This window comes from Dunckerocampus dactyliophorus, chromosome 5 (assembly GCF_027744805.1).
Source record: "Dunckerocampus dactyliophorus isolate RoL2022-P2 chromosome 5, RoL_Ddac_1.1, whole genome shotgun sequence".
NCBI classification, from domain to species: domain Eukaryota; kingdom Metazoa; phylum Chordata; class Actinopteri; order Syngnathiformes; family Syngnathidae; genus Dunckerocampus; species Dunckerocampus dactyliophorus.
In genome coordinates this window covers 9,043,409-9,068,209 of record NC_072823.1, presented here as the reverse complement: position 1 = coordinate 9,068,209, position 24,801 = coordinate 9,043,409, and the positions used below count along the sequence as shown (strand labels likewise).

The window sequence follows — 24,801 nt, the reverse complement described above, 5'->3', positions numbered from 1 at the left end:
AGTAGCTAGTATATCCCCTAGGGATGGCATGACAGAAAATAACTGAGAACAGCTGACTTCATATATGAGGAGAACTAAAGACATTTCATACTATTTTATATTGTTGTTTTTTTTGCCATTTTCTTAATCATGTTATCACGTAACCTTGTTCAGCTCTTCCTCCTGAGTAATTGAAGGCACAGGTCATTAATCAAACAGAAATTGGGTGCTGTAGTACCAGTAGGTAAACTTCTGTGGAGGTTTTCAAATAGCAGAGTCTGTGCTTTATGCAGCTGCCTTATGCTGTTTTATGTTTTTTCGACATCTGGTGAAGTCATTTATTTGTTTGACAATGTGATGTGGGTTCGGTTGAATTTGTACTTTAACCTTGAAAGCTCCACCAGTCTTTGACACCGTCTGTCTGAGGTCTCAGGAATATATGATTAATGCCTGCCATCATCCACACCAAGCCCTTCGCACTTATTATCCAGGCTGTCACACTAACCAGTAGTTGCAGCTTCTTGTTGTGGCAACAAATATAAACTCACCACTGCATCATTTTTGTTTTTGTGTCCTGGTGTCCTTGTGTTGTCTTGTTATATTTAGGATCGTCTGTCTCCCTTTGACCAAAGAGGCAAACTCATGCATTCTGTCCAGATGGTGATTTTAGGAGGATCTCCACTTGAGAACCACAAACATGCATCGTCTGGGCGGGCAGGGCATGACAAAACTACTGTACAAGTATATGGCGTCCAACACAACGAAATCCTTTTTGACTATTTTAAACCAGAGCAATTCTTCTGATGAATGTTTTCAACCTGGCATGTGACCCTAAACCAGAATAAGTGAAGTATTGTATTGTCAATTCCTATTTTTTCCCCCTTCCTGATTTTTTTTTTTTTTGCATGTGTCACACTTGAATGTTCCAGATCCTAAACAAATTTAAATATTAGTCAATGACAGCACAACTGAACAAAAAATGCAATTATTAAATGAAACTTTTTATTATTAAGGGAGAAAAAAAGTGTTTTTTGTCTTGGAACTCTACCATGCAGGCTGTATGTTGCCAGGTGGAGTCATGAACACTGACCTTAACTGAGGCAAGTGAGGCCTGCAGTTTTTTGGATGTTATTGTGGGGTCTTTTGTGACCTCTTGGATGAGCCGTCGCTGTGCTCTCAGGGTCATTTTGGTTGGCCGGCTGCTCCTGGGAAGGTGCACCACTGTTCCATGTTTTTGACATTTGTAGATAATTCCTCTAACTGTGGTTCGTTGGAGTCCCAAAGCTTTATAAATGGCTTTATAACCATTTCCGGACTGATAGATCTCAATTAATCTCAGTTAAGTTATGCGTCTGTGTAGGCTGTCAGTCGTACAGGAGTTGTCCAACGAGGGAAAGGCTTCTTGAGCTTCGTCAGCAACCTGACGAAGCTCTTCGGATGAGGAGCGAAACGTCCGACACCTTCTTCACAGAAGTACAGATGACGTCTCAAGAAGCCTTTCCCTCGTCAGTTAAGTTATGTTTTAACGGAGGGGCAATCATTTTTTCACACAGGGCCATATAGGTTTGGATTTTTTTTCAAAGATCGGACTTTAACAAATAAAAATCTGATTTGGGCATCACACCGTGCAGTGTAAATGTAGCCTAAAACACTGATCTGCTTTCACAACAATTGCAAAAGAGCTGCTACCAGCTGCACTTCAAACTGATGTCATGTTTGTAATAAGATCCAAATTGTGGATTGAAAGTATCCTCAAGTGTGCAACTGGCCAGTGTCACCATTCACTGTCGACTGTGACCATGAACCAGCAGTAATGAGCAGCAGAATAGCGACAGTTTAAAAGGTGTGATTACCGCCAAGTGAAGACAGCACCTTTTCTCATGGGATTTGCGTCCTCCCTGCTTGCTAAAAGACACTGGTCCAGAAGAATCTAAAAGCTGAATTATGGGACATAAACATGAAGGAAAAAAGACGATTTTTAAGAGCTAGCTTGGTAATGTCATTAGAGGTATGCTGCTGGGTCCTTACGGAGAGATGACCCGAGGCTGCTTTCTGAACCCACATTCAGATGCCCACTAATAAACTCTTGCATTTTCACTTGGTTGTAATACTGACAAAAGATTGGGGTTTGTTTATTAGTAGGACTACACAAAAATGAATTCCCACAAAACAAAACAAAATAAAAATGCAGTGCATCTGTGAGACATCCGGGTCAACACCTGCAGTTAACGACATCCCACAGAGTGACAACGTCATAAGGTATTTTACAGGTGTGGAAGTGCAAATGTGCAAGATTATATCTTTAAGCGAGGGGCCGTTTTTAAATAGTTGTTCATACATGCTAGGGTTTGTCCACATAACTTGAGCTGTGCCCTGTTTTCGAAGACAATGGAAACAAAATGTGGCATTAATGCATGAAGAAAGTTGCCTCGAGAGTAAAATTTCACTTTCTGTTATTGCACTGTGCTCCTTCACATACTGTATGTCATGTAATAGAAAGCAGTGATTATGTGGCATGCCCTAGGCCAGGGGTCGGCAACCCGCAACTCCGGAGCCACACGTGGCTCTTCGGCCTTGTTGTTGTGGCTCCCTTCGAAATCCTGGAATATTTTTTAACACCCGAGCGAGGAAAATGTGCATTTTTGAAAGGAGTTAAAAATATCGGACTTTCTGCCTGCGTTCGTTGAGAACTTCAGACATGACAGAAGCAACATTTTCCCCCACGCTAAGCTAACCATTAATTTATCCCCCCCATCTCAGAAGAAAACAAGAGTTTTTAATTCTGCACGGACAGATTCCTTTGACTTCTCTGTCGACGATGCTGGCTTAGCAGTATGCTTGATATGTGGTGAGAAACAACAAAAAACATATGTTTGTTGTATTCTATTGTAACAGGTAAAATTAAGAAAGATTAAAACTTTTAAAAGTTTATAAGCTATGTTTTGCGGGTCCAGACAATTTTTCTTCAGCGGGTGAGTCAAGGTTGCCGACCCCTGCCCTAGGCCGTTGTGTTGTGCATTCATGTCAAATACGCTGTGGCATTATTATTATATTATTACATTAGTTAGTGCCAGTCAGGAGACATCCTTCAGCAGACATTCACACTGTTTGATATCTACATGTTGTGCTATGTTTTCATGGGTTTTCATTTACGTGATACATGCACGCCTCTCGACACGAGGGCCAGCTTGTGAAGCAGGCCTCCAGCTTGTATGTCACATATTGTAGCTGGTTCACTTCTCAGTTCAACCCACTTCAGGGTATTCCAGATCAAAGGTTGCATAAAAGTACAGTCAGTTCTATGGAAGAGCAGAAAAGTGGTCAGGAAGTTCAGAGTGCAGGATCTCATTGTCACAAGTTAGGGCAAATAGTCGAGATAGAAGTAACGCCTCACTGGTAGTATGCTTGTCTGGGGTATATTTGTTTAATGGTTTGCAGTAAAGCCTTATCCGACTATTTTTGTGTTCTGATTCATTTACTTTGTGACCTGATGGTAGTTGTTCACCTGATGTTTTGTTGGCCTCCTTCCTTTGGATGTTGTGTAGCCATTGTCAACTTCTCATTTTGTGTGTTCATTTTAAAAGATACTGTCAATGCTTTTTTTTAATGCTTATAAATAATACATTGTCTCACCTTTCTTGTGCTCCCTAGCCCCAGTCAGATGGTCCAGTCGTTACTAAAATCAGATATTTCTTATGGTTGTTTCCACTTTGGCTTGGCTGCAGAGTATATGTGTGTTGCTGCGGCTTTTGTAAGTGGTGTTTGCTTTTCCTCTTCCAGATGTTGGAAACACCTAACAAGAATGTGAAAAAGTCATAGAAATAGCACTCATTGTCACTCTCTCCATCGATCCGTGTGCCACACAGCACATGGGTCCAATAAAAAGCAGTCAGTAGCTCAGCTGCACACCTTTGATGTAAATACAGGCAATGACATCATAGCTAAACGTGCCAGGAAGTGGTCATGGAAATTGGCTGCTTTGCTCCATGGCTCATTGCAGATTGACCCACAAGGCATTAAGCGTGGACATGGGGTCGAACAACCTATGAACCCTGACCTTTTTGTGTGGTCAGAAATGTTGTTTCAGTGTTGTTTTTTTCAAGTCTTAAATCTGGTCCAGCTATTAACCAAATTATGCATGCATTGCAGTCAAATGTCTTTTTCTTCACATTTCCTTGATAAGAAATATTCAATAATAGCTATTGTGTATCCAAAAGGTTTTGAATATGTCCTCACAAGCTTGCACCCACTTTAAATCTGTCACTATTTACAAGCTTCCCTCTACTAAGCTAGAAAATTGGCTTTTGCATCAGATGACATTTATAAACAACGACAAAAAAAACAGCCACCGCTAGAGTTACAGACAATTTGCATAAGTGAAGTATGTGCTCCCTGCTGTCTGTGGCATTTGCAGCAGTTATCAAGTTTTTTTCTTTTTTTCTCAATGCTCGGAACATTCTCTGTCTCACTTTGCATGGCGACTGTGTTATTTCACTTATAGTGGACGACAACGACAGCTGCCTGCTACATATTGATATTCAGTGGCATTAATATTATTGGTTTCCAGTAATAGGTAATAAATGAATTAATATCTCAAACGTTACAACGCTGTTACCCTTATAGACAGTCAAATTTGGTGCTTTATTATTGTTGGATCCCAACAGAGTCACATAGTCTGATGCTGTTTTTGAACTTTATTCTGACCTTAACACGTCAACAGCTGTGCTTAGTTCCAACACCGTATATCTCTCGTACACCGTGTCTGCATTCTCTTCTACCAACCACACGAGAGGCGCTTTCACGGAACATCAAAACATTCCAAACATCAAAACAAAACACAAGCAGGTCGTTCAATTGTGCACTGTTATGGTGAGGTCTCATTGGCGCAGACCAGATATTTGGAGGTTTTCAAAAAAGTAATAATTACTTTCCCTGGTAACTAATTACATTTATGAAGGAATAATGCAATAACGTTTTTGGAAAAGTAACTAGTAACTATAGGTATATAGCTATATATCACATTTTCTCTCTCATGGTACTGTATCGGGATACCAACAATCAGATATCAATACTCTATTGTTACTATCTAATGTCCAAGAATGCAGGTATGCACTTGGTGTCAAGAAGTCAGGGAGCCTATCCCTGACTTCGAGCGAGAGGTGGGGTCCACCCTGGACTGGTCACCCGCCAATCATAGGGCACATATAGACAGACAACCATTCATACTCACATGAACAGCTATGGATAATTTAGAGTCTCTAATTAACCTAACATGCATGTCTTTAGAATGTGGGAGGAAGACGTGCAAACGCCACACAGCAATGTTCCAACGGAGATACGAACCAGGATCGCCATTGTGCAGCCAATGACAAAAAAGGGGCAGATATCATGCATCAAAAGCTGGGACTGGTTGTATTGTAGATACTGGCTCGCTTCCTGAACCTCGCCAAGGTGCACTTGGGCAAGGCACCAAATCCAGCCACTTGTGGGTGCGACACCATTTGGCATAGCCCCTCACCCTGAGATCTTTCGTCGTGTGCATTCATTTGGTGACTGATTGATAATTGCTGTAATAGGAGGTAAAGGGAATTTCTCTTTCTTAAAAGACTGCTCTTTTTCTTGTTCTTCGCAAAACTGTGCCTTGCCAAGCAAGTGACATTACACAGTTACATTACACAGTACATATACATAATGAAATGATTTCCGCAAGACAAAAAGGTGCTTATTTTACCCATGACGAATTGTGGAAAAACAGTTTTAATAGGAGCTGGGAGTGTGTAGTGTACCGGGTGTCTTTGCACAGTCTCCACAGCAGCGGCCTGGTATTTTGAGGTCAGAGTGATTTAGCCATCATGGAAAAGGCGAAACTCCCTGGGGACCTCTGTGGGCAGCGCACATCAGAGTGGAGGCTTATCCCACCGTTCATCCTGCAGACTGCCCTCAGTAAACTTCTCCCTTCTAGGAAACCACTAATGAAGTGTAATATCACTCACTCAGTTATGCACGTCGATAAATGACATCTACAGTATGCAAGACATACTGTAAAGAAGTGGAATATTCTGCATGGATCTACTGGAAAACACAATATTTATTCTAAAAGAAGAATTCTCAGTTTGGCCCAATCAGGTAAGGACCCAACATGCAGAGACATGAACAAAAACATTAAAGGACAAAGTAAGAATTTACGCGAAAAGCAAAATAAATAAAAAACATCTATTTGCAGCAACTCCATAGAAAGTATCCATCGCCAGATAATCACACAAGATTATGCAACAAGCCGTCTCCAGAGTGACTCAGCTGACAGCAATGTATGAAAGGGGAACTCTGCTAATCACAGCCAGTCAACTAAGATGCGTTCACTGGCCAGCATGACTTCAGTGTTTATTGGCTGCTTGAGAGTTTCGCAAACAGGAGTAAGAGGGCAGAAAAGTCTTTGGCGCAAACATCATCGCAGTCAGCACGATCGATTCAAACGTCACTCTCCGCTTCCTGTTGACAAGCACGCGGTCGTTTAGAGTAAACGCTATTCCAAGAACTCCTCCACAACACACTTTGACATCCAAAGAGAAATTGCTGAACAAATGAGGATCAGTGCCAAGTCTGAACAGCGCTATTAGGACTCACACTACCTGAAGGAATGTGTGGTCACAGCACTTTTTTTTTTTTTTTTAATCCAAGAGTGGATAAACAGTCTCACCTTTTCATTTTCGCAACATCATGAATGCATCGTTTTATGTAAAGACAATAAAACAGCATCATACCTCACTTCTTCTCTCAGCAAGACACAATATGGAAAGATAACAAAAACATGTCAGTTTCTTTCTTTTACATGTCTTGCAGACTGCTTTTGTACCCTTTGGGGATTAAAAGATTGGATTAAGAGAGAGGGAGAGATGTTGGCCTCTTGAGAACAAAAGAAGCACAACCAGGAGAAAGGGGAGAACTAAACTTCTCTTACTGTAGGGCCAGGATGTCCCTTGAGGTACGAAGATGAAGATGAGAAGGGAAATGAAGAGGAACCAGCCTTCCCTCCCACTGATAATTGCGCTGGTCCAGGGGGTTGCGTGGGAGCCCCCATAGGTTTGCCCCAGCTGTAGTCCTGGATCCGCAAACAGCATGCTGCAGTCTGGAACTCTGTTTACTTTCTGAACTTAGCTGACATCACCATCTCAAACTCCTTCAATGTTTCCCGCCCCCTCCTTCCAATTTTCTCTCTCTCTCTTCCTCACTTCTCCCCTCAGTCTCTCTCCCTTGCTCACTATCTTGGGCTTCAGGTTACAATCCAATCTTCCTAAAAACTCTGCTCACTCCAGCTCCAGTACCACAAGCATTACTCTTGAATGAATGCAGCCTGCAGCCTTTTATGCTAAACTCATTGTGGCTGTCATTCACACACACACTTACACACACAATAACTGTACGTTGCACACTGTGCACCAAATGATGTGATGGAATTCACGTCTGGTGGACTACTTGAGTGTTCTGAAAAATCTTAGTCAGTGTAATTCAATTTCACAGTATTCTGACACTGATAGCAGGTGTTAGAGTACACACTGTTTCAGGACGTTTCTTTATTTTCTCCGAACATAGACAAAAGCCTCTCATTGCCGCTGAGGCTGTACAATTCAGAAATCGACAGAAGTAATGATGAAACAGTATGCGGATTATCAAACGGTCGTGTTTAGAGAGCAACGGAGTTGGCAGTTTGACAGTCCTGACTGCGCAATAAAGGTATGAAAAACAATTCAGATGTGCATGTGTGCTTTGTCATTGATTGCACTCTCTGTACTCTAAAGTCCCACCCAACCTCAGACCACATCCATCATCAAAACATTTGGACTGTTTTCAAGCTCGTCTCCTCCAAGGTTGGTCATGCATGCTTACTTCATGGACTGTCAACTGCTGAGCAACCTGCATTAACATTTTAAAACCCTCCAAAAGAATCAGTGCCACAGCAGCCATGAGCCTCACGGCACGTCACTGCAATGCACATGCACAGTATGTTTTGTGTGCATATGTTGGAGGATGAAAAAAATCAAGGAGTAGTGGGGGGTCCAAGCAAATATTGTAGTTTCACCATGACATCCACCTTTCACCACCTCTCTACTGTTTGTCCAGATGCATAACAGTTTATTATGTAAAACCCAAATCTTTCAGCACTGCAGCTTGTGTAATCTGTCATAAGCGTACATGTTTTCTTAGAAAATGTATATCATGATTGATTTTTCGATTGAGCATAACTACTGTGCCTAATTGTAACCTGGATGTACAGGTAATCATTTGGTGCAATATGTGTTGAAACAAATACAACTTGCATCAAGCCAGCACATTGCTTATTTATATGAGCTGATTGTTCTCCTACTTGCAGTGGATAGAACCTTGAGGAGGCAAACGACGACCACCAAAATACTTCAGCTCATTCCCTGATTGTGTCACAAATGCCTGCTGTTCCAACCTGACCACACTGTTAGTTTGGTCACCTTGCCAGGCAAATACAGATCTGCTAATTCATCCATCATGTTACTGTAGCCGTGGAAGGGAAACAATTTCCCATGACCCACGGATCAGTTTCATCCTGAGCAGCTTGACTGAGTTTGCTGAGCTCTATTGTAGAAACATGTCAGCTGGCACCAAGGTGGCTATGGTTGGTCAAAGAGGACAGGGCCTCTGGCCAAGGCATACAGTAAAATTTCATTACCTCGTAAAAAAAAAAAGTGAATGAGTTATCCAAGCTAAATTACACTACAATGCAGGCAAGTTTAAAGAATTCCACTATACAGTGAAACCTTGGTTATTGTCATGAATTTGTTCCAGAATGACTGACTAACTGAAATGGACGCTAACCGAAAAAATCTTTCCCATAAAAAAATCATGTAAATCCAATTAATCTGTTTCAGAAAGCCATAAATGTTAAAAAAATATATATGTTTTTAGAGTTTTAAATGCAGAAAATCATTTGAAATGCATGTAAATACATATAAATGATGGACGAAAGGGATAAATGAAGGTTTCTTTGACCTTTACTGAAGACGTGATTCTTAACTGTTCCTGTTCCTTCCTGTTTTAGTGTTTCTCGCCTTAATGCTGTAATTCGAAATAGAGCCAAAGAATGTTGCAAGCGCCAGCATTTTGATAAACACTATTGAATTCAAGCAGGAACTCATGACAATACAGGAAGATGGTGTCCGTGTGGCGTCTCGCTGCCATATCGTGTCTTTGGGAACAGTCACATCTTCAGTGAAGGGAAAAGCAACCTTAAATGTACATTTATTTGCATTTCAAATAGTTTAATACATCTAAAACTATAAAAAAAACTGTTTTGTGTTAACATTTTGACAGTCAACTACTGATGACATCATAGACGGGCAGCATAGCTGACTTCTGGTTCCGGTTGCCATTTTGTTAGCAAGCTTTGATGACTAGGACATTGTGAGAAAAAATACATTCAAACCACAGTTTGAATGGACTCATGCAGTGTATTAATAAAACAAGAAGAAGTGTGCTATATTGTACTGTATTGAAAATTTATGCAAACCAAGGCAAAATTTTCTATGTTAAGCAAAAAATATGCTAACCGAGGCGGATGCTAACCGAGGTGCCACTGTATACACTATCCAGAAAAAATAATGATAGATAAGAATTACAGCCTTGGCAATTCAGTCAAACTCTGGCATGAATATCCTACCTAACTAAGGTGAAAACAATCAGGTATTTAGGCAATAAAATAGGCATTCAAACCAATCATGATAGGCCACTGACAAATTTAAGGGTGATGACACATCCACTTATCCTCAGACATGTCCACTTTTTGCCACAAATGTCCGCATTACCTTATGCATTTTAGCTCACGTTTCTCTGTAGACCCTGCCTTATGGCATTGTCTCACTCTACGGTCCTTGGCTAGCATCTCACTCACTGTTCATGCGACCAAGCGAATGTCTTGAAAAATAATCACAGCAACATGTCCTCATTTCTATGGATACACATTGAACAAAGAACAAACAAAGACCTTTTCCCTTGTGTTCTCTCAGCTCAACCTGCTGTCTCCATCAGCTGTAGAGGTGGAAACTGGGCAGTCAGGTGACAGGAAAGACGAAAGCCTGCAGTGAGTTGTTTTTAGCCAGACCGGTGATATCGTTTTCGAGCAGTGGGTCATGACTGGTGGCGCAAAAATGGGGAACAGTGTTTAACCGGATGTTATGAGAAAATGTGCCGTATGAGCTGCACTAAATAGGAGTGCTTCTTAGTTTCGACAACTCACTGACTCACAAACTATTCATAATTTATTTGGTGTATGTTTTTTAGTATGAATATTTGTTAATAGCTTCTTTTCGCTGTAACTGATTGTACTTTTCCTTGCTGTGAAGACAAGGAAGAAAATCAAAATGGCAAAACAGATGTTGGTTTAGTCATCACTAAAGTGAGTATTGTATGACGACAAAACGAAACAAAAATGACTTACAAAAAAATAAGTCCGCTTTTTTCTTCATAGTCATTAATTGTACTTTTATATCTAAAATATGTTTTGTTATTTTTAGCAAGACTGTAGAGAAAAAGACTGTTTTCATTTTGCGCATCACAGTCAATCTAAATCTTCAAAGCATTCTTCTCACTTAAAATGCATATTATGTAAAGGTTACGTCACGTTAAGCCAGAAACATAATATGCAGTTCTGTCTTGTGTATTTAGGAATTCAGAGTGACCCTTTCTGGCTTTGATTTGTTTCGACTGATAAACCAGGTCAAATATGTGGCACACACATAATCAAAGCCCTGGAAACCTTATCATGCTGGAAACATTTTAATGACACGTAACTGTTCGTTTAATGAAACTGCAAGGAAAGTGTCAACACAAAAGATTTGTTTTCAAAATACAGGGTTAAAATGTGTAAAAGTGAGTAAATGAAAACCTACGCCGAAGCCTATTGGTAGGACATAACCAGGGATAAGGTGGGATGCTGTAGTACGCCCGTGAGTACACACACACAAAAGGAGAAAGAGGGGGCAGCGCCACAACCTCAGACACTACGCTCTTGGAGAACAGCAAATTAAATCATTTTTAATACTGTTTATTTAGGTCACAATTCACAAAACCAAAGGAGAAAGACAAGGAAGTAAGTTAACAGACATCATGGGATATAAGGAATTAAAATAATCAAAACGCTTGCTAGGCATGCTACAAAACAAAGGTGGTAAGAAGCCATGCTAATAGGCATCATACACGCAAAGCAGTTAGTGGGACAATAAGCAGACACAGAGGCAAACCAATGTCATTACATAAGACACCCTGCACTCTGCATAATTCTTTATCCCACTCATGCAGCTATAGACCTGTGACATGCGGTCGGGTGAGAAAATATTCCATTTATTGAATCCTACTTCGCGGAAATTCGCTTATCGCGGTCGGGTCTGGAACCAATTAACTGTGATAAACAAGGGATGACTGTACACTTAACATGGAAGTGGCAATGTGCCAGGGAGGATTGGAACCACACATTAAGTGCTTTACACACACAATAATCCTTGCAATCCAACCTGCACTCGGGATTCGCAGCGCCATTCGCTTGCAATGTGTGGCTTTTTTTCCAGTGGAGTTCAACAGCTCCCGCTGTGTTAATGTCCAAGTAGAAGCTGCGGTAATTCTACATTTGATCAAAGTTACCTCATATTTGTCAGATCAAAACATGATCACTGCATATGACTTCACTATCAAAACATGCGATAGTAGTCTAATTCAGATCTAATTCTTGGTACAACACTCTAAGCATCATGGGAACTGCGGTTTGTTCAGCATAAAGCTAATCTACATATCAACATAAATAATTAACAGAAGCAACGACAACTTCCGTCATTATTTTAACTTTTAGAATTTTTTGTTTTTGTTTCAATTTCTGGAAAAAAGTTCAAGAATTAAAAGCATCATGCTTAGTTCATTCATAGTTTTGTGACTCTTGTTTTGTCACAATTTTGCCATTGTGGTTTTCTTAAATGTAATGTTAAAACATTAATTAGCAATAATGTTGTCTAGTCTCGTCCTCGTGAATCCAATATCTTGCATTCTCTCGCCTCATGAGCTGAGTGTATCGTGACACCCATAGCGGTTAGGGATGTGTGCCGAGACTCAATATCATCATGGCACCGGTGCGGATCTAAACGTTTGTAACCAAAAAACTATGTAATGGCTAACTATGAGTCCCTCATTTCGGTGCAAAACGAATGCGGACTCAGCCACCTGCAATTGCTTGAAGGTGATATTGTGCAAGTAATGTATTGTGTAAGTAATACAGTGTCAGTCATGCCACAGACCACAGAGTCTGACATTCTTTTAAAATTGATTGCCGTCATTAAAACACCAACAGCAGTGCTCAATTCCAACACTTCTACAACAACACACAACACGTCTTCATTATCCATCAATCACACTTAGGGCGAGCGAGGTGCATTCACGAATACCGGAATTCTAAACATCAACATGACAACGCAAGCAGACAACTTGTGATCGATTATCAATTTTTGTTTGAACTGTGCGGAATGTATGCATTTAAAGTAATGTAAAACCTTGCACTTGTTTTTTTGCATGTGATATGTGTATATTAATAATGATGATTATATATTTTTTTACATTTCATATTGGGGAACTTATTACTTTGTTGTGATTTTGTTTATATTATTGAAATACTGAAATTGCCATTCTGTTCAACTTGCATGAGGCACAGTTTTTAGACAAAAAATGTACGTTTTCCATTTTTTAAGTACTGGTTTGGCCACTGTTTAAGCACAGGCACCAATTTGGCACCAGATAATATGTAAACGATACCCAACCCTACATGCGGTCCCACTGCCATGACTGCCACTGACTTTAACATATTCTACACCAAATCCATTTCATAGTTCCAATGGAAATCTACAAGTAGAGGAGAAACAAGCTTGCATTGCTTGCCTTTTTAGTACGGGAAGGTTCAGTAAATTGCTCCATGATGTCATTCAGAAATGACCGGCCTTCACAGACATAATCAAGATCTCAGTGGAAAAAAATCTAATAAATTTGTAACAGAGCAGCTGTTTAAGCACACAGGAAGTGTGTATCTTTTTGGCAAAATTGAGTTCATCCCCTGCGGTAAGGTTCCTCCCTTAAAAACAAAATGCATAATGTTTCATCAAGGTCACATTCTCATCTTCTCCACCAAATGAATGATTGTAAATCTTGCGTAAGGCATGTTTATAAGATGACTTTTGGTCCTCTGTGCATCAGCGTTTTATAAGCATAACTACAAATCCTTGGATTGCTGACTAAGCTCCGTGCTAGAAAGACATCAGCACGCTGGAAGAATAAAAAAAAGATGTCACTCTTATAATGGATTTTTCAGACTGAAGGAGAAGTGAATGTCACCAGAGGGAAAATTTCCAACAGATCCGCCCACAGGTTGCAACACAGAGCCAGGAGGTCTCTGATATGAGACACGGGGTTATCCAGACGGCTGCCTGTTGTTTATCACACATTTCCGTCACTGTATCCCTGTTTAGAGTGACTGTTGCTGGGTGATTATGGCAAAGAATAGCTACATGGGTGAGGAACACGGCAACAATCCCACACTGTTGTTTGTGAACCATGACAACCAGCAGTCTGTCATGAGTATCTATTTTTTATCCTCTTCCTCCCTCCACCACCGGGGCATCATTCCCACATTATTATGTTGGAAAGACGTCACTAAGAGTGTTCCTGCAGGGAAAGACAAATGTGCTGCAAGAGAAATGAGCCAATTGATATGACTTTGGACCTAAAGGGGACCTATTAAGCAATTGTAAAGTTGAACCCCCTCCCCACTAAATATCCATTAACAAAATTCAATATTTTACAGCACATAAACCACCCCGTTCCAGTATTCTTCTCCCGTCCAATGAGGGCACCAGAGGGCCGTTTCCTCTCCCAGAGCTCCCTTTGTCATCCACATCAGTGGGTTGTAATTCCTGAGGATTGTCCAGACAGGAGTCGCGATCTCAACAAGCTCTCTGTAATTTAAGAGTTGTGTGAGCAAGACTCGAAAGAAAATAAAAAGCCCTCTTAAATTGAACACAAGACACTTAATGAGGCCTTACATGGAAAACAAACAGGAGAGTGATCGTGCTCTATAAAAGGCATGTCAGCACGCAGGGTGTGGCCCAAGAGCTCTTGTGTGTATTTATAATGCCGTTCATTTTTGTTTTATGGGCGGGTTTTGTTGTTCCCTAGCCACCACAACACTGGAGGTGTCCTTCTGCATGTCTCGATGTAATCAAGTACAGGGCAAACATCAGCCTATTCATGTGTGAACTAAATATACTCACATCGCAAGTACTGTATGTAAAAAACAAAATAAGACAGAAACATGTAGTCGCATCCAAAATGTCATTATGAGACACTAAAATGCACCAGTCTGCCGACATAGGCAGTAAATGTTTCACTTCAATTGCAATTCAGTGTGTGACATTAGATTTCAGCCTATAAGTCTCTTTAAAAACTTATTTAGTATCTGACAAAATACTTTACAATTCAATGTGCATCCTCAATCAATATGGGTTTGTACAACACCTACACTTAGACCATGTGACATATTTTCACTGTGAGCATGACTGTTATCAAGATTTTATTTACTCTGTCAGGTCCTACTGGTGAACAATAATATACACTAATTGGCCACCACAGTAAGTACACCTGCACAATATACATATTCGAATTTCGCGGTTTCATTCTCACGGTTTTTCAAACATATTAGTTAATAAATCATCCTGTTTTAGTAAAAATTAGTAAAAATAATATGCATATTTAAGCAAATATTACTTATTATTACTTATTTTTTGCCAAATGTATGCATTTTAGTATGCAAAGTATGCAAAATACAAATACGAGGCAACAAAAAGATGCATTCAAATTTGAATGTAATATTGTACACTGGCCACTAGGTGTCAGTAATTGTTCGGTGAGAGAAGCACCAGACTTGATTGCCAGAACAACAGGCTTTTATTGCAGGTTTAAATGATCTCACAACAGGCACAATAATAATAACATAACAATTCTAATAAGAAGAAGAATCATCATAATAACACGGGTTACTTTTGCAGCCATAACCCCCACGACAAGCTAAAACTCAACTCTGAACCCCCGACGTCACTTCCTAATCTCTACATATCTGAAACACATTTAATGTTATTCCATAGATGGCTTATTTTCTCTGATTATATCTGCTATATTAGGTGATACCAATATAAAGGCAACTATAGGGGTGTCATTTCATGTTTACAGGGCTCTAATAATGTTAAAAACTGTATTTAGAAGACAGTAGATGGGTTTCTAAAGCCATAACTACAAAAATATTCCATTTAAAAAGAAGGAATCCCACTTTGTGGAAATTCACTGGTCACGGTCGGGTCTGGAGCCAATTCACCGCGATAAACAAGGGATTACTGTCATTTGAGTCAGTACAGAGTTGGTATTATAGACATATAAAAATGCTCAGTTTGTTATTTATTCAACAATATGTTTATTATTGTGATTGCAGTTTGTTGTAAACTGATCTGCATCATACTGAGAGGCATTGCTAACAGCCCGTCTCCCTCATGCTAAGGCTGCCAATACAAAAAGGTCTTGTTCTACACTGCTGCAAACTACAGTAGTGCAGATTTTGTTAAATTAATACCTGTTCGAAAATGTCAAAATGTTGTTTTTGATGGAGTTATAGTTGTAGAGCTGATTATATTGTGCAAGTGCACCAAACATTCAAACACATAATCAGAGTTATTCTGCTCTATGGGCTACGTATTGCACATGTTCTTTGTTATCGTCCTTATCCAACCAGGTCTACATACACATACAGGACTGTACACATAAAAAGAATGAGTATCCGTGCTTCCTACAAGACTCATATGACCATCTGAAGTGTGTCCAGAGCAGACTCTTGTGGCAAAGCATGGAAATGCACACATCTTTGGAAAAGGAAGGACAAAGCCTTGACCTTAGAAAATAAATGTACACAGCAGTGTTGTTTAGAATGAATAATTCAGTATAAGAATATCCAAAATTGGTTGTGTAGATCTACTTGATACATATTTAAGTGTAATGCTTCGGAGAAAAAAAAGCTGCATAACAAATCTTTCAAATAAATGCCATGACATGGAATTGACAGGTCCATGCTACACAATCTTGAATAAATCCTTGACTAACACAACCACATGCTTGACAAAATCATCTACAACCTGATCAAACTGAGATATTTCAAGATGCTGACGATATTTTCCGGAAATAGCACAACGCCCTCGAGAAACTGATAAATACCCCTGATAGCTGATGAAGTGTATTTCTGTCTCTAGTAAATTTGCACTTACAGAACTGTTACATCATGCTTGGCTCACATATAACACGTCGGCATGGGTGATATAGCAGAGAAGTAGTACTTTGACGCTTCCACCTTTAAATGAATATAACGTATAATGCTGCACACCATCACCCTCCCCTCAGAAATAAGTGGCTATTTGTCACAAATGCTGTCTAGGCACAACTATAAAAAGTAGCAGACCGCATGAACGAACAAGTCTTCGTATTCACAGGTAATTAAGCAAATTTAGAAGTATCGATTTTTTGGAATGAATCGACATTCTCACAAAAAGTGGAGAAAGCACAAAAACGCAATTTGGCAACTGAGAGTCGAGCTACTCTTAATTAAAGGTCACGTTTAATCTGCATCATGCAGCTGTAAGTTTATACTGTATGCGCAGTCAGATTTTTATGTGGTTTCTCTCTCTCTCCCCCTCTAGAGGGAGTCAGAGCATATAAATCCATAAACTTCAATGGCGCATGAGCTGAATCCTAAATAGATTTGGACAGTAAGGAATATGGAACAGATGCCTTGACTTCTTCCCTCCCACTCATAAAAATTAGCAGGGATCAAAATGAAAAGGATTTAAACCATCAACAATGTCACGACACTAAGACTAAGAAAACAAGGATGTAAATGTGTGAAATTAACGTAGTGGTCACCGGGCATTAGCATATCTAATCACTTTGAGTTCATTATTTCTATCATATTCCCACATCCTGATCAGTTCTCTCCTCCTCCCTTTTATCAGCAACGAGCCATGCAATGCCGCTACCCACAACATTAAATTATTCAACTGGGTCTGCTTTGGTCTTAATAGGAGTGATCATTCTTGCTTAAACAGCATAATCTATGTTCTGACAGCCAACAGTGAAACAAACCTGTCCCCAGGGGCACAAATCTATCACAAGAGAGATTCTAGGCACCAGTGAAGCATGGCAAAGTAAAATACACGCAACGCCTATGGAAAAGGCAGGTTCCACAAGACCAGCGCCATAAACGATCAAGTACCGCCTACTAACCCCCCCATAGACAACCTTGAGTGAAATAAAGCGGATTCCGAATGACTGCAGTGTCTGAGTGTTCGCATGATTTTAAAATAAGTCTTATGTGGTGGGTTAAGAGTGTGTCGGATTTACTGATATCACAAAGAACGTAGAATGTTAATCATGCAGCTTGGTTCAGAGGAATAAAGCTGAAAAGATAACATATGGGTTTCTGCAAGAGAATGATTTTTTTTTTAATTAAAGTAGCCAGTTGCTTAAATCATGTTATACGACAAGACTGAAAAGATTTATTTGGGTGCTGAAAGGATTTTTCCATATGGCTTGTTTGTTTATGTACCCATCACCCTACCAGGGTTGTGTCAACACAGACCACCTTTTGGGTCAAAACTGCCAAAGGTGGTCACACTTGTGTTCCTTAAATGTGTCCCCTTTCTTTCCTTAACACCTTTGTCACTACAGCAACAAAATGGAAGAAAAAGAAGAACAGAAAAGTTGGGATGCATCCACGACATCTCACAGAAGCGAGGGACGTCCATCCTGGAGCCTATCCCAGCTGACTTTGGTTGAGAGGTATGGTACACCCTGGACTGGTCGCCAGTCAGTTGCAGGGCAAATGCAGACAAACAACCATCCACACTTTTCCAAGGGACAATATAATAATAATATCTAGTACAATATAATAATATCACAATTCAACTTGTATATAACTTAAATTAGTTAGTGTTCAGGTCCATCCATCCATCCATTTTCTATGCCGCTAATCCTCACTAGGGTCGCGGGTATGCTGGAGCCTATCTCAGCTGACTTCGGGCAAGGAGCAGGGTACACCCTGGACTGGTCGCCAGCCAATCGCAGGGCACATATAGACAAACAAACATTCACACTCACATTCATACTTAGGGACAAATTAGAGTGGCCGATTAACCTAACATGCATGTTTTGGAGTGCGGTCGATCAACAATCTCTTTATTGCAAAAACAAAAGAGGCTACCGTCGGCCGAACCACAGCAAAATAAGCAGCCTGTTTTGATCTTGTTGTGTATTTTCATTTTGTAACGGGGCTTTTAGTTGTTTTTGGGTTTTTTTTAGCTAAACCTTAGTATCTTTTCTACAGTTTGTACAGTTTGCACTTTTGTGCTTATTGACACTGGTGCTTTACCTGAGCACGTATAGAAGACTGTTATTGGAATACGCGCTCTCTATCACTGTAACTGAAGTCCAAACCAAAAACAAATCGTTAAAATTGCATCGCTATCGCTCACAGTACAGAATCTATACCCCAGCATCAGATGTTGATGTTTCTGTCCAAAAATGACGGACCTTGGTTTTTAAACAGATTGTCGACAAATGTTTATTTTCACTGCCTCTTATTGATGCTCACAAGTCAAAGTTCAGAGTCGTACGGGCAACTACGAGCGTGATGACATCAGCGCCAGAGTCTGGTGCAACATATAAAATACTTGTGGGACAGTCACATTGCTTTTAACACAGCAGGGTGGCAGAAGGGACTGGTGAGGGTAAAACCTCCTTGTGCTGACATCCTGCTATGCAAAATTTCTCAGACACTACCTCCGAAGGTACAGTAGAATATTGGGGGAACAACTTGACCCTCCCATTATCATAAACAGATCACATTAACAACAGGAATGCAAACATTCATGAAAGTAAACAGATCATTTCCCAATAAAACATGTACATGATGCACACAAACATAAATAATTACTTCATCTTGTTCCATATACAGTATGTATGTAACACTTGGTGTTGTGTCTTCACCAGTGGTGTGCAGTCACGGCCAGCAAAGCCTTCTCTGCTCGCCCAACCATTACCAGAAGCACCGACCTACATTTCAAACTTAAATTGTAGTGTTTGTTCCATTAAATTATATTAATTTAGTCCCAACAGTCTATTAACTTCATTTTGTAGTGTGTTTCTTGGCTGCAGTGCTTCCAGTAGTGTATGTTAAAGATGTTTTTGTCCATTTAGATTTCAGCTTCTGTGTGTTGCCATATCAGTGTAATCCGCCCCACGGCCTTCAGAATCACGCAGATCGTTTTTTACGGTCCGTCAGACTTCTGATTTGCCTCAAAACTCTCTGTGTCTTAATGCCAGGATGGCGCATCCATAGCAAGGCTACCGGGCGACTGTGGTTCGCAACCCTGCCGTGGTACATATTTACGGTCAGTATTGTCGTATTTTTTGATGCGTTAGAAAGATCAAAGTGAACCTCTCCACATCTAAGAAAGATTTAAGGCTTTACTTCCAAAGGCTCCGCACATCAAGCTTTCTGCTTGCACAAATAAATCAATACTTACAACTTACAAACAAATCAATACTTATTCATAACTCAATACGTATGATTCTCCCCGCTTTCCAACGTCATTTTGACATTTTTAAGGGCTGGACGGAAGCACGCAAAGAATCTTGGGATGTGATGTAATGAATGCAGACGTCCATTCAATGGTTTGTTGTCAGTTTTGGACGCCAGATGCAGATCCGGAGGCAAGCATAAAAAAAAAGAGTGCCTATTAATTTAATCTCACAAAAAGCAGGCATGTACAAGTACATATCAAGAACACTGACATAAAAAGGCTAACAATACAAGGTGAGGGACAAAGGCCACAGTGTAGGGAGAAACAATTAGCACTGTGAAGGTAGATAGCTACAAGAAAAAAAACAAGAAAATCTAAGGTAAGTAAGTAACAGCACGAAAGTAAGCATTCCAGTAATAAACTATGACTGAGCAGGTGTCGTCCACATACAGTAAGAGTCTGACAAGTAAATTATGCATTATTTATTTTCAAATTTTAAAAAGTAACTTGTTAATTTTGTCACACTTCTCTGTGAAATCCTGCACATGTGATGATCGAGCGACGGAAGTATGTGACACGTTCTCCGAACCAGCTGGCTAAATGGCCGGACAAACCTGATACAGGAAGTGTTACTCTGAGGTTGTGTTGCCGAAGGGACTGTCTGCACTACGCAATACGTACCCGGAACGCAATCGGCTCAACTGGGTTCTACGCATGTGCAGAATGCGTCCTCACATAAAAGCATTTGCTAGGAAGATATGTTTGGACGGATGGTATTTCTTTGTTTAGAAAAAAACCCTCTGTGACGAGTGGAGAGGGGGTTGGGACCCGAGAAGCAGAGGCAGTGAGCTTTAGATGTAGTTCAACACTTTAATGCAAGTGTGCAGGCAAAATTCCAACAGAATAACAGAAAGCGATGGTGCAGAAAAAGGCAGAACGAGGAATCACCATGAAAATAGTCCAAAAACACAATAGAAGGAGCTGGCTGGGTAGCTGGGTAACAGCTGGGCTAGCCTGGTTAAAAGTAGAAGCTAGGCGAAGACTGGTAGCGTGGTAGGAGTCCACGTTGGGGCAGGCAGCGGTTGTCAGAACCAAAGAACCAGCAACGTCCAGCTGTAAGCAGTCAACTTAAATGGATGGCGAGTAATCAGTTACAGGTGTGCCCAGCGTCCCCGCCTCCAGCCCGCTCAAGGTGTGACTGCAAGGGAAAAACACAGGCCAGGAGAAGGCAGGAACTAGAGCGACAGAGAACGAAGACAGACCACTGACGAACGTGACAACCTCCTCTAGATGAATCCATCATTGCACTCTGCTTATGATTGTTTACATTGAAATACTGTATAACTGCATTTTGTGTGTTTTTACTCTATTTATTTATGTATGTTGAGGAAAAGGCTTCTTGAGACGTCATCTGTACTTCTGTGTAGAAGGTGTCGGACGTTTCGCTCCTCATCCGAAGAGCTTCGTCAGCAAACTAATAAGTGCTGGTAGCGTAGGCCTTAAATACAGTAAGAGTGGGCGGAATTGGTGTGCCAACACCCTCCTCCTATTGGTTCGTTACCCTAAGCCTGGGCGGAGCAGTGGTATAATCCTATCCTGTTATTCACACCTACGATAAAAGGGAAGTGTCGCTCCCTGAATTGGGTATGAACGACTCTGATACTGGCTTGTTAGCATCTATTGTTCTGGCTCGGCCCTGCCTTCACCTCATTTGCAAGACTAAGAGCTGTGGGTTTTGGTCTCAGTAACCTGCTGAACACAGGGTCCAAATTGAACCTCAAACCACCATTCCGATTCAATGATGGGTTCTGTTGTTCTGTTGTATGTTATACATGAGAGTCACTCCCAATATATTACATATATGAAATATGTTATTGACCATTTATGTTCATACGTTTGAAAAATAATACCTACCACAGCACGGGATGTCGCAGAAGCTGTCATAAAAATTTGCTAAAGGAGGGAATTATGTTGTTATTATGTTATGCGGCACCATTTGCGTTCTGGGTATGTACTGCGTAGTGACGGGGACCGTAAGGTCGGTTGTGATTTTTATTTTTTTTTAATATAGACAGAAGTAAACATATACAACAAATATGGCATCAATTTCAAGTACGTCTTCAGGATAATATAGTGTCACAACAGGCTGCTGCAAAACAGAAAGTGAAAGTCAAATACGGTAAAGTATACGTCATTAACAAAATAAATGGAAAACCAGAAAAGAAATTAAAAAATGAAATTATAAATTAGGGGTTTTCCACAAGATTCAGATGGTTATTGTATGAGACCCTGGCTTGTTTGGTCTGAGGTTGAGAATAAAGAAAGCTACTGTACATTGTGAAATACGCTTTGCCGTCTGTTTGAACACACACATATACAAAATACTGACAGGATGGAATTTGGACTACCTCAGTTCTCAGGTTTTGAACAGGTGCGATACACATGTGCACATCTGTTGGCGCTCACAGAGGTCCAAGGAATGTTCGAACTCTTGAAAACGTGCAACGCTGATGATGGTGCCGGACAAGACAGGTACGGTAACTAATTTTATTGCATATCCAAAGTTCCTGCACTTCGTCCATACTATCTGTGCAGCAGAAACTGTGTGCATAGTTTGCAAAGAGCACATCAATAATAACTTCCACTGCTAATCATTTTACAGGATGCAATTACAGTTAATATAAGAGCCACTCGCTAAAACCAGGTTAGGTGTTTGTGCCCTTTTTTTCCCCAATAGGATTTGAAAAGACAAGAAAGGAAAAAAAGACCAAACGTTATCCAAGATTCATTTTATTGTGCATATATTATCTATACATTATCTACTATACCTCAATAATGTAGGAATTGCACTCATGAGATTTTCATTTCACCTACGACAAACAATTTCGAAATGGGCATAGAACAGAAGACCCTTGGTAACAACCTCTGCAGGTTTGGAAAATGTATGATATTGCAAGAAGAATCAGCTTTCCCATTGAATAGTCTGCGTGTGTTCATCAGACTTTTAAAAAGTGGTTTTAATGCAATAATTCTTTTTTTTTTTTTTTTTTTTTTTAGAAGTCCACATAAACCTACTTAGCGTAATCTGTGAATGTGGCTGCTTGGTTTCAATTATGCAGAAGAAGGAGTAATAAAAGGACAAGCATAGCACCTTCACTGACACATACCAAAGATTCATTCCAGTGTGATACGATGAGAGAAAAATCCTTCACGCTGCTCGCCCATTAGGCTTCAAGCTGCGAAATTATCGCTGAAATGTTAGGGCGACATGAAACTACCACCTCTAATCCTTACTGACCGGCTGACCCTCGGGGAGCAGTTACATATCGTAGCAATAAGTATGACATGTGAAGTGGTATGAAGTATGTACAATAAATACAAGTCCAATTAAATGTCCTTGAACTCTCCCTGTAGTTATTTAAAGGAAAACATTGTCATTACACACTGAGCACACTTGAGTCAACAAGTCAGTTACCACAAAGGAAAAGTAAAAACAATTCACTGATTTATTTAACAGGGGCTTTGGCATGCAGGTCGGGAGGTGAAATCCACGAGATTGGACACTGATGCTTTAATCAAGTAGCTAGACTACATCCCCTTCCTCTTCTCCTGATGTGTCACGCATAACAGGACCCCCCCTGTGCATCAGAATGTCAATGGACCACTCTTCAACTGGTTAACCCGCCAGCCCTTTTACCGCCACCGCAAGAATACCAAATGGAATGAGTACAGTAGATCGATGGCCAGGCCTTCTGTGCTTCCTCCATGACTGGAGGAGTAATGCGGCATTCAGTGACATCTCCGTTTTCATTAGCCACCATTAATTGATTGGTCATTGAGTATGGGAAAATTGACAATGACAAAGCATTAAAAATGCAGTGAATAGTGGGGGGAAAAAAGGTTGCTTGATGGCTGCATGCCAAGCACAAGTCCCTGCAGAGCAACAGCTCGCTCATCCAGCACCATAGTTTGATTCTTCATGTAGGCTGACTGCCTGACTCTTCTCAGTGCCTCAGAGACTTCAGTTTCTATCTTGACATCATCAGACAGAAGACTGCTCATAAAATGCCAACGTCCTGGAAATACTGGAACGTAAAACTGACTGGCCGGGAGAATTGTGCAGTTACTGCATTTCTATTATGTCTATTTAGAGCAATGTACTAATGAATTAACTAATTAGGATATAGGCTGTACACACCTCTTATTTAAGACGGAAGACCCATTGTTGGATGAGTTTGGTGTAGAACTAGACTGGTCCACGCAGAGTGCTAATTTAAACCCCATCAACACCTTTACGATGAACTAGAACAGAAATTGTGAGCTAGGCCGTCCTGGGAAAGATGCCTGGACTTTGAACTCTTACAGTATATGCTCATCAAAATCACTCTAAAATGTTGGAGGAAGTCTGCCCGGGAGAGTGTAAGCTGTTACAGCTGCAAAAGAGAGGCCAATTCTATTGTTTCTTCAATTTCAATTTCTGTAGGCATGGTAATTGTCCACAGTGCTCCCAGATGAGTGGAAGCTGTTATAGTTGCTGAGAGGAGACTCTTCTTGCTTTCTTCCATCTTTTGATTTATAATGAGCACTTTTGTGGAAATAGTGTCAATGAGTCCACATTACAAGTGGTCCTCGGGTTACGGGCGGGTTTTGTTCCTAGATTGTGATGTAAGTAGAGTTTTGGTGTAAATCCGAACTTATACCTAAAGTATACCTAAATTAACTCGTAAGTCACTCTGGACAAAAAACACGAACACCATTAAAATACATAAAAAAATACAATGACAGAGTGAAACAGTAATTAAAAGAGAACAAGTCCTTACTTTTATCCCTGTGGTTGTCTTGCAGGCCTACCTTCTTACTAGGGATGAGCCGCATACTCGGAGTACGAGCATGAAACGAGTACAGCTCGTCATTATCCGTAATCGTGATGACGGAAAATCCTCATTGTGTATTCACTCTCCACGCTCTGTGATTGACCAGTCACACACAGCAACCGCCCCTTCCTAGACATAAACACAACTGTACAGAAACATAGCATCTCAGCTATCAGCAGTACACTAAACACATTGAAATAGCATGCTAACAATGTAATACATTGGTGGCAATGCTGACCAGGCTAACTTACTTAACTCAGCAGTTACTGCTTAAGGCACAC

The 24,801-nt window shown here is 40.5% G+C and overlaps 1 protein-coding gene across 6 annotated transcripts in view; it reads right to left on the bottom strand.

Moving 5' to 3' along the window:
• Positions 1 to 24,801, bottom strand: part of pamr1b (peptidase domain containing associated with muscle regeneration 1b) — a 54,252-nt gene that overhangs the window by 27,428 nt on the left and 2,023 nt on the right. For 2 of the 6 annotated variants that reach the window (XM_054776863.1, XM_054776864.1), the window contains exon 2: positions 24,467 to 24,665. In XM_054776863.1, coding sequence (XP_054632838.1) covers positions 24,467 to 24,521 — 55 coding nt within the window. In that variant the 5' untranslated portion in view covers positions 24,522 to 24,665. Of the gene's footprint in view, positions 1 to 1,832; positions 7,122 to 24,466; positions 24,666 to 24,801 lie in introns of those variants that run through there. The other 4 variants (XM_054776865.1, XM_054776866.1, XM_054776862.1 and 1 more) reach the window with 3 other exon arrangements.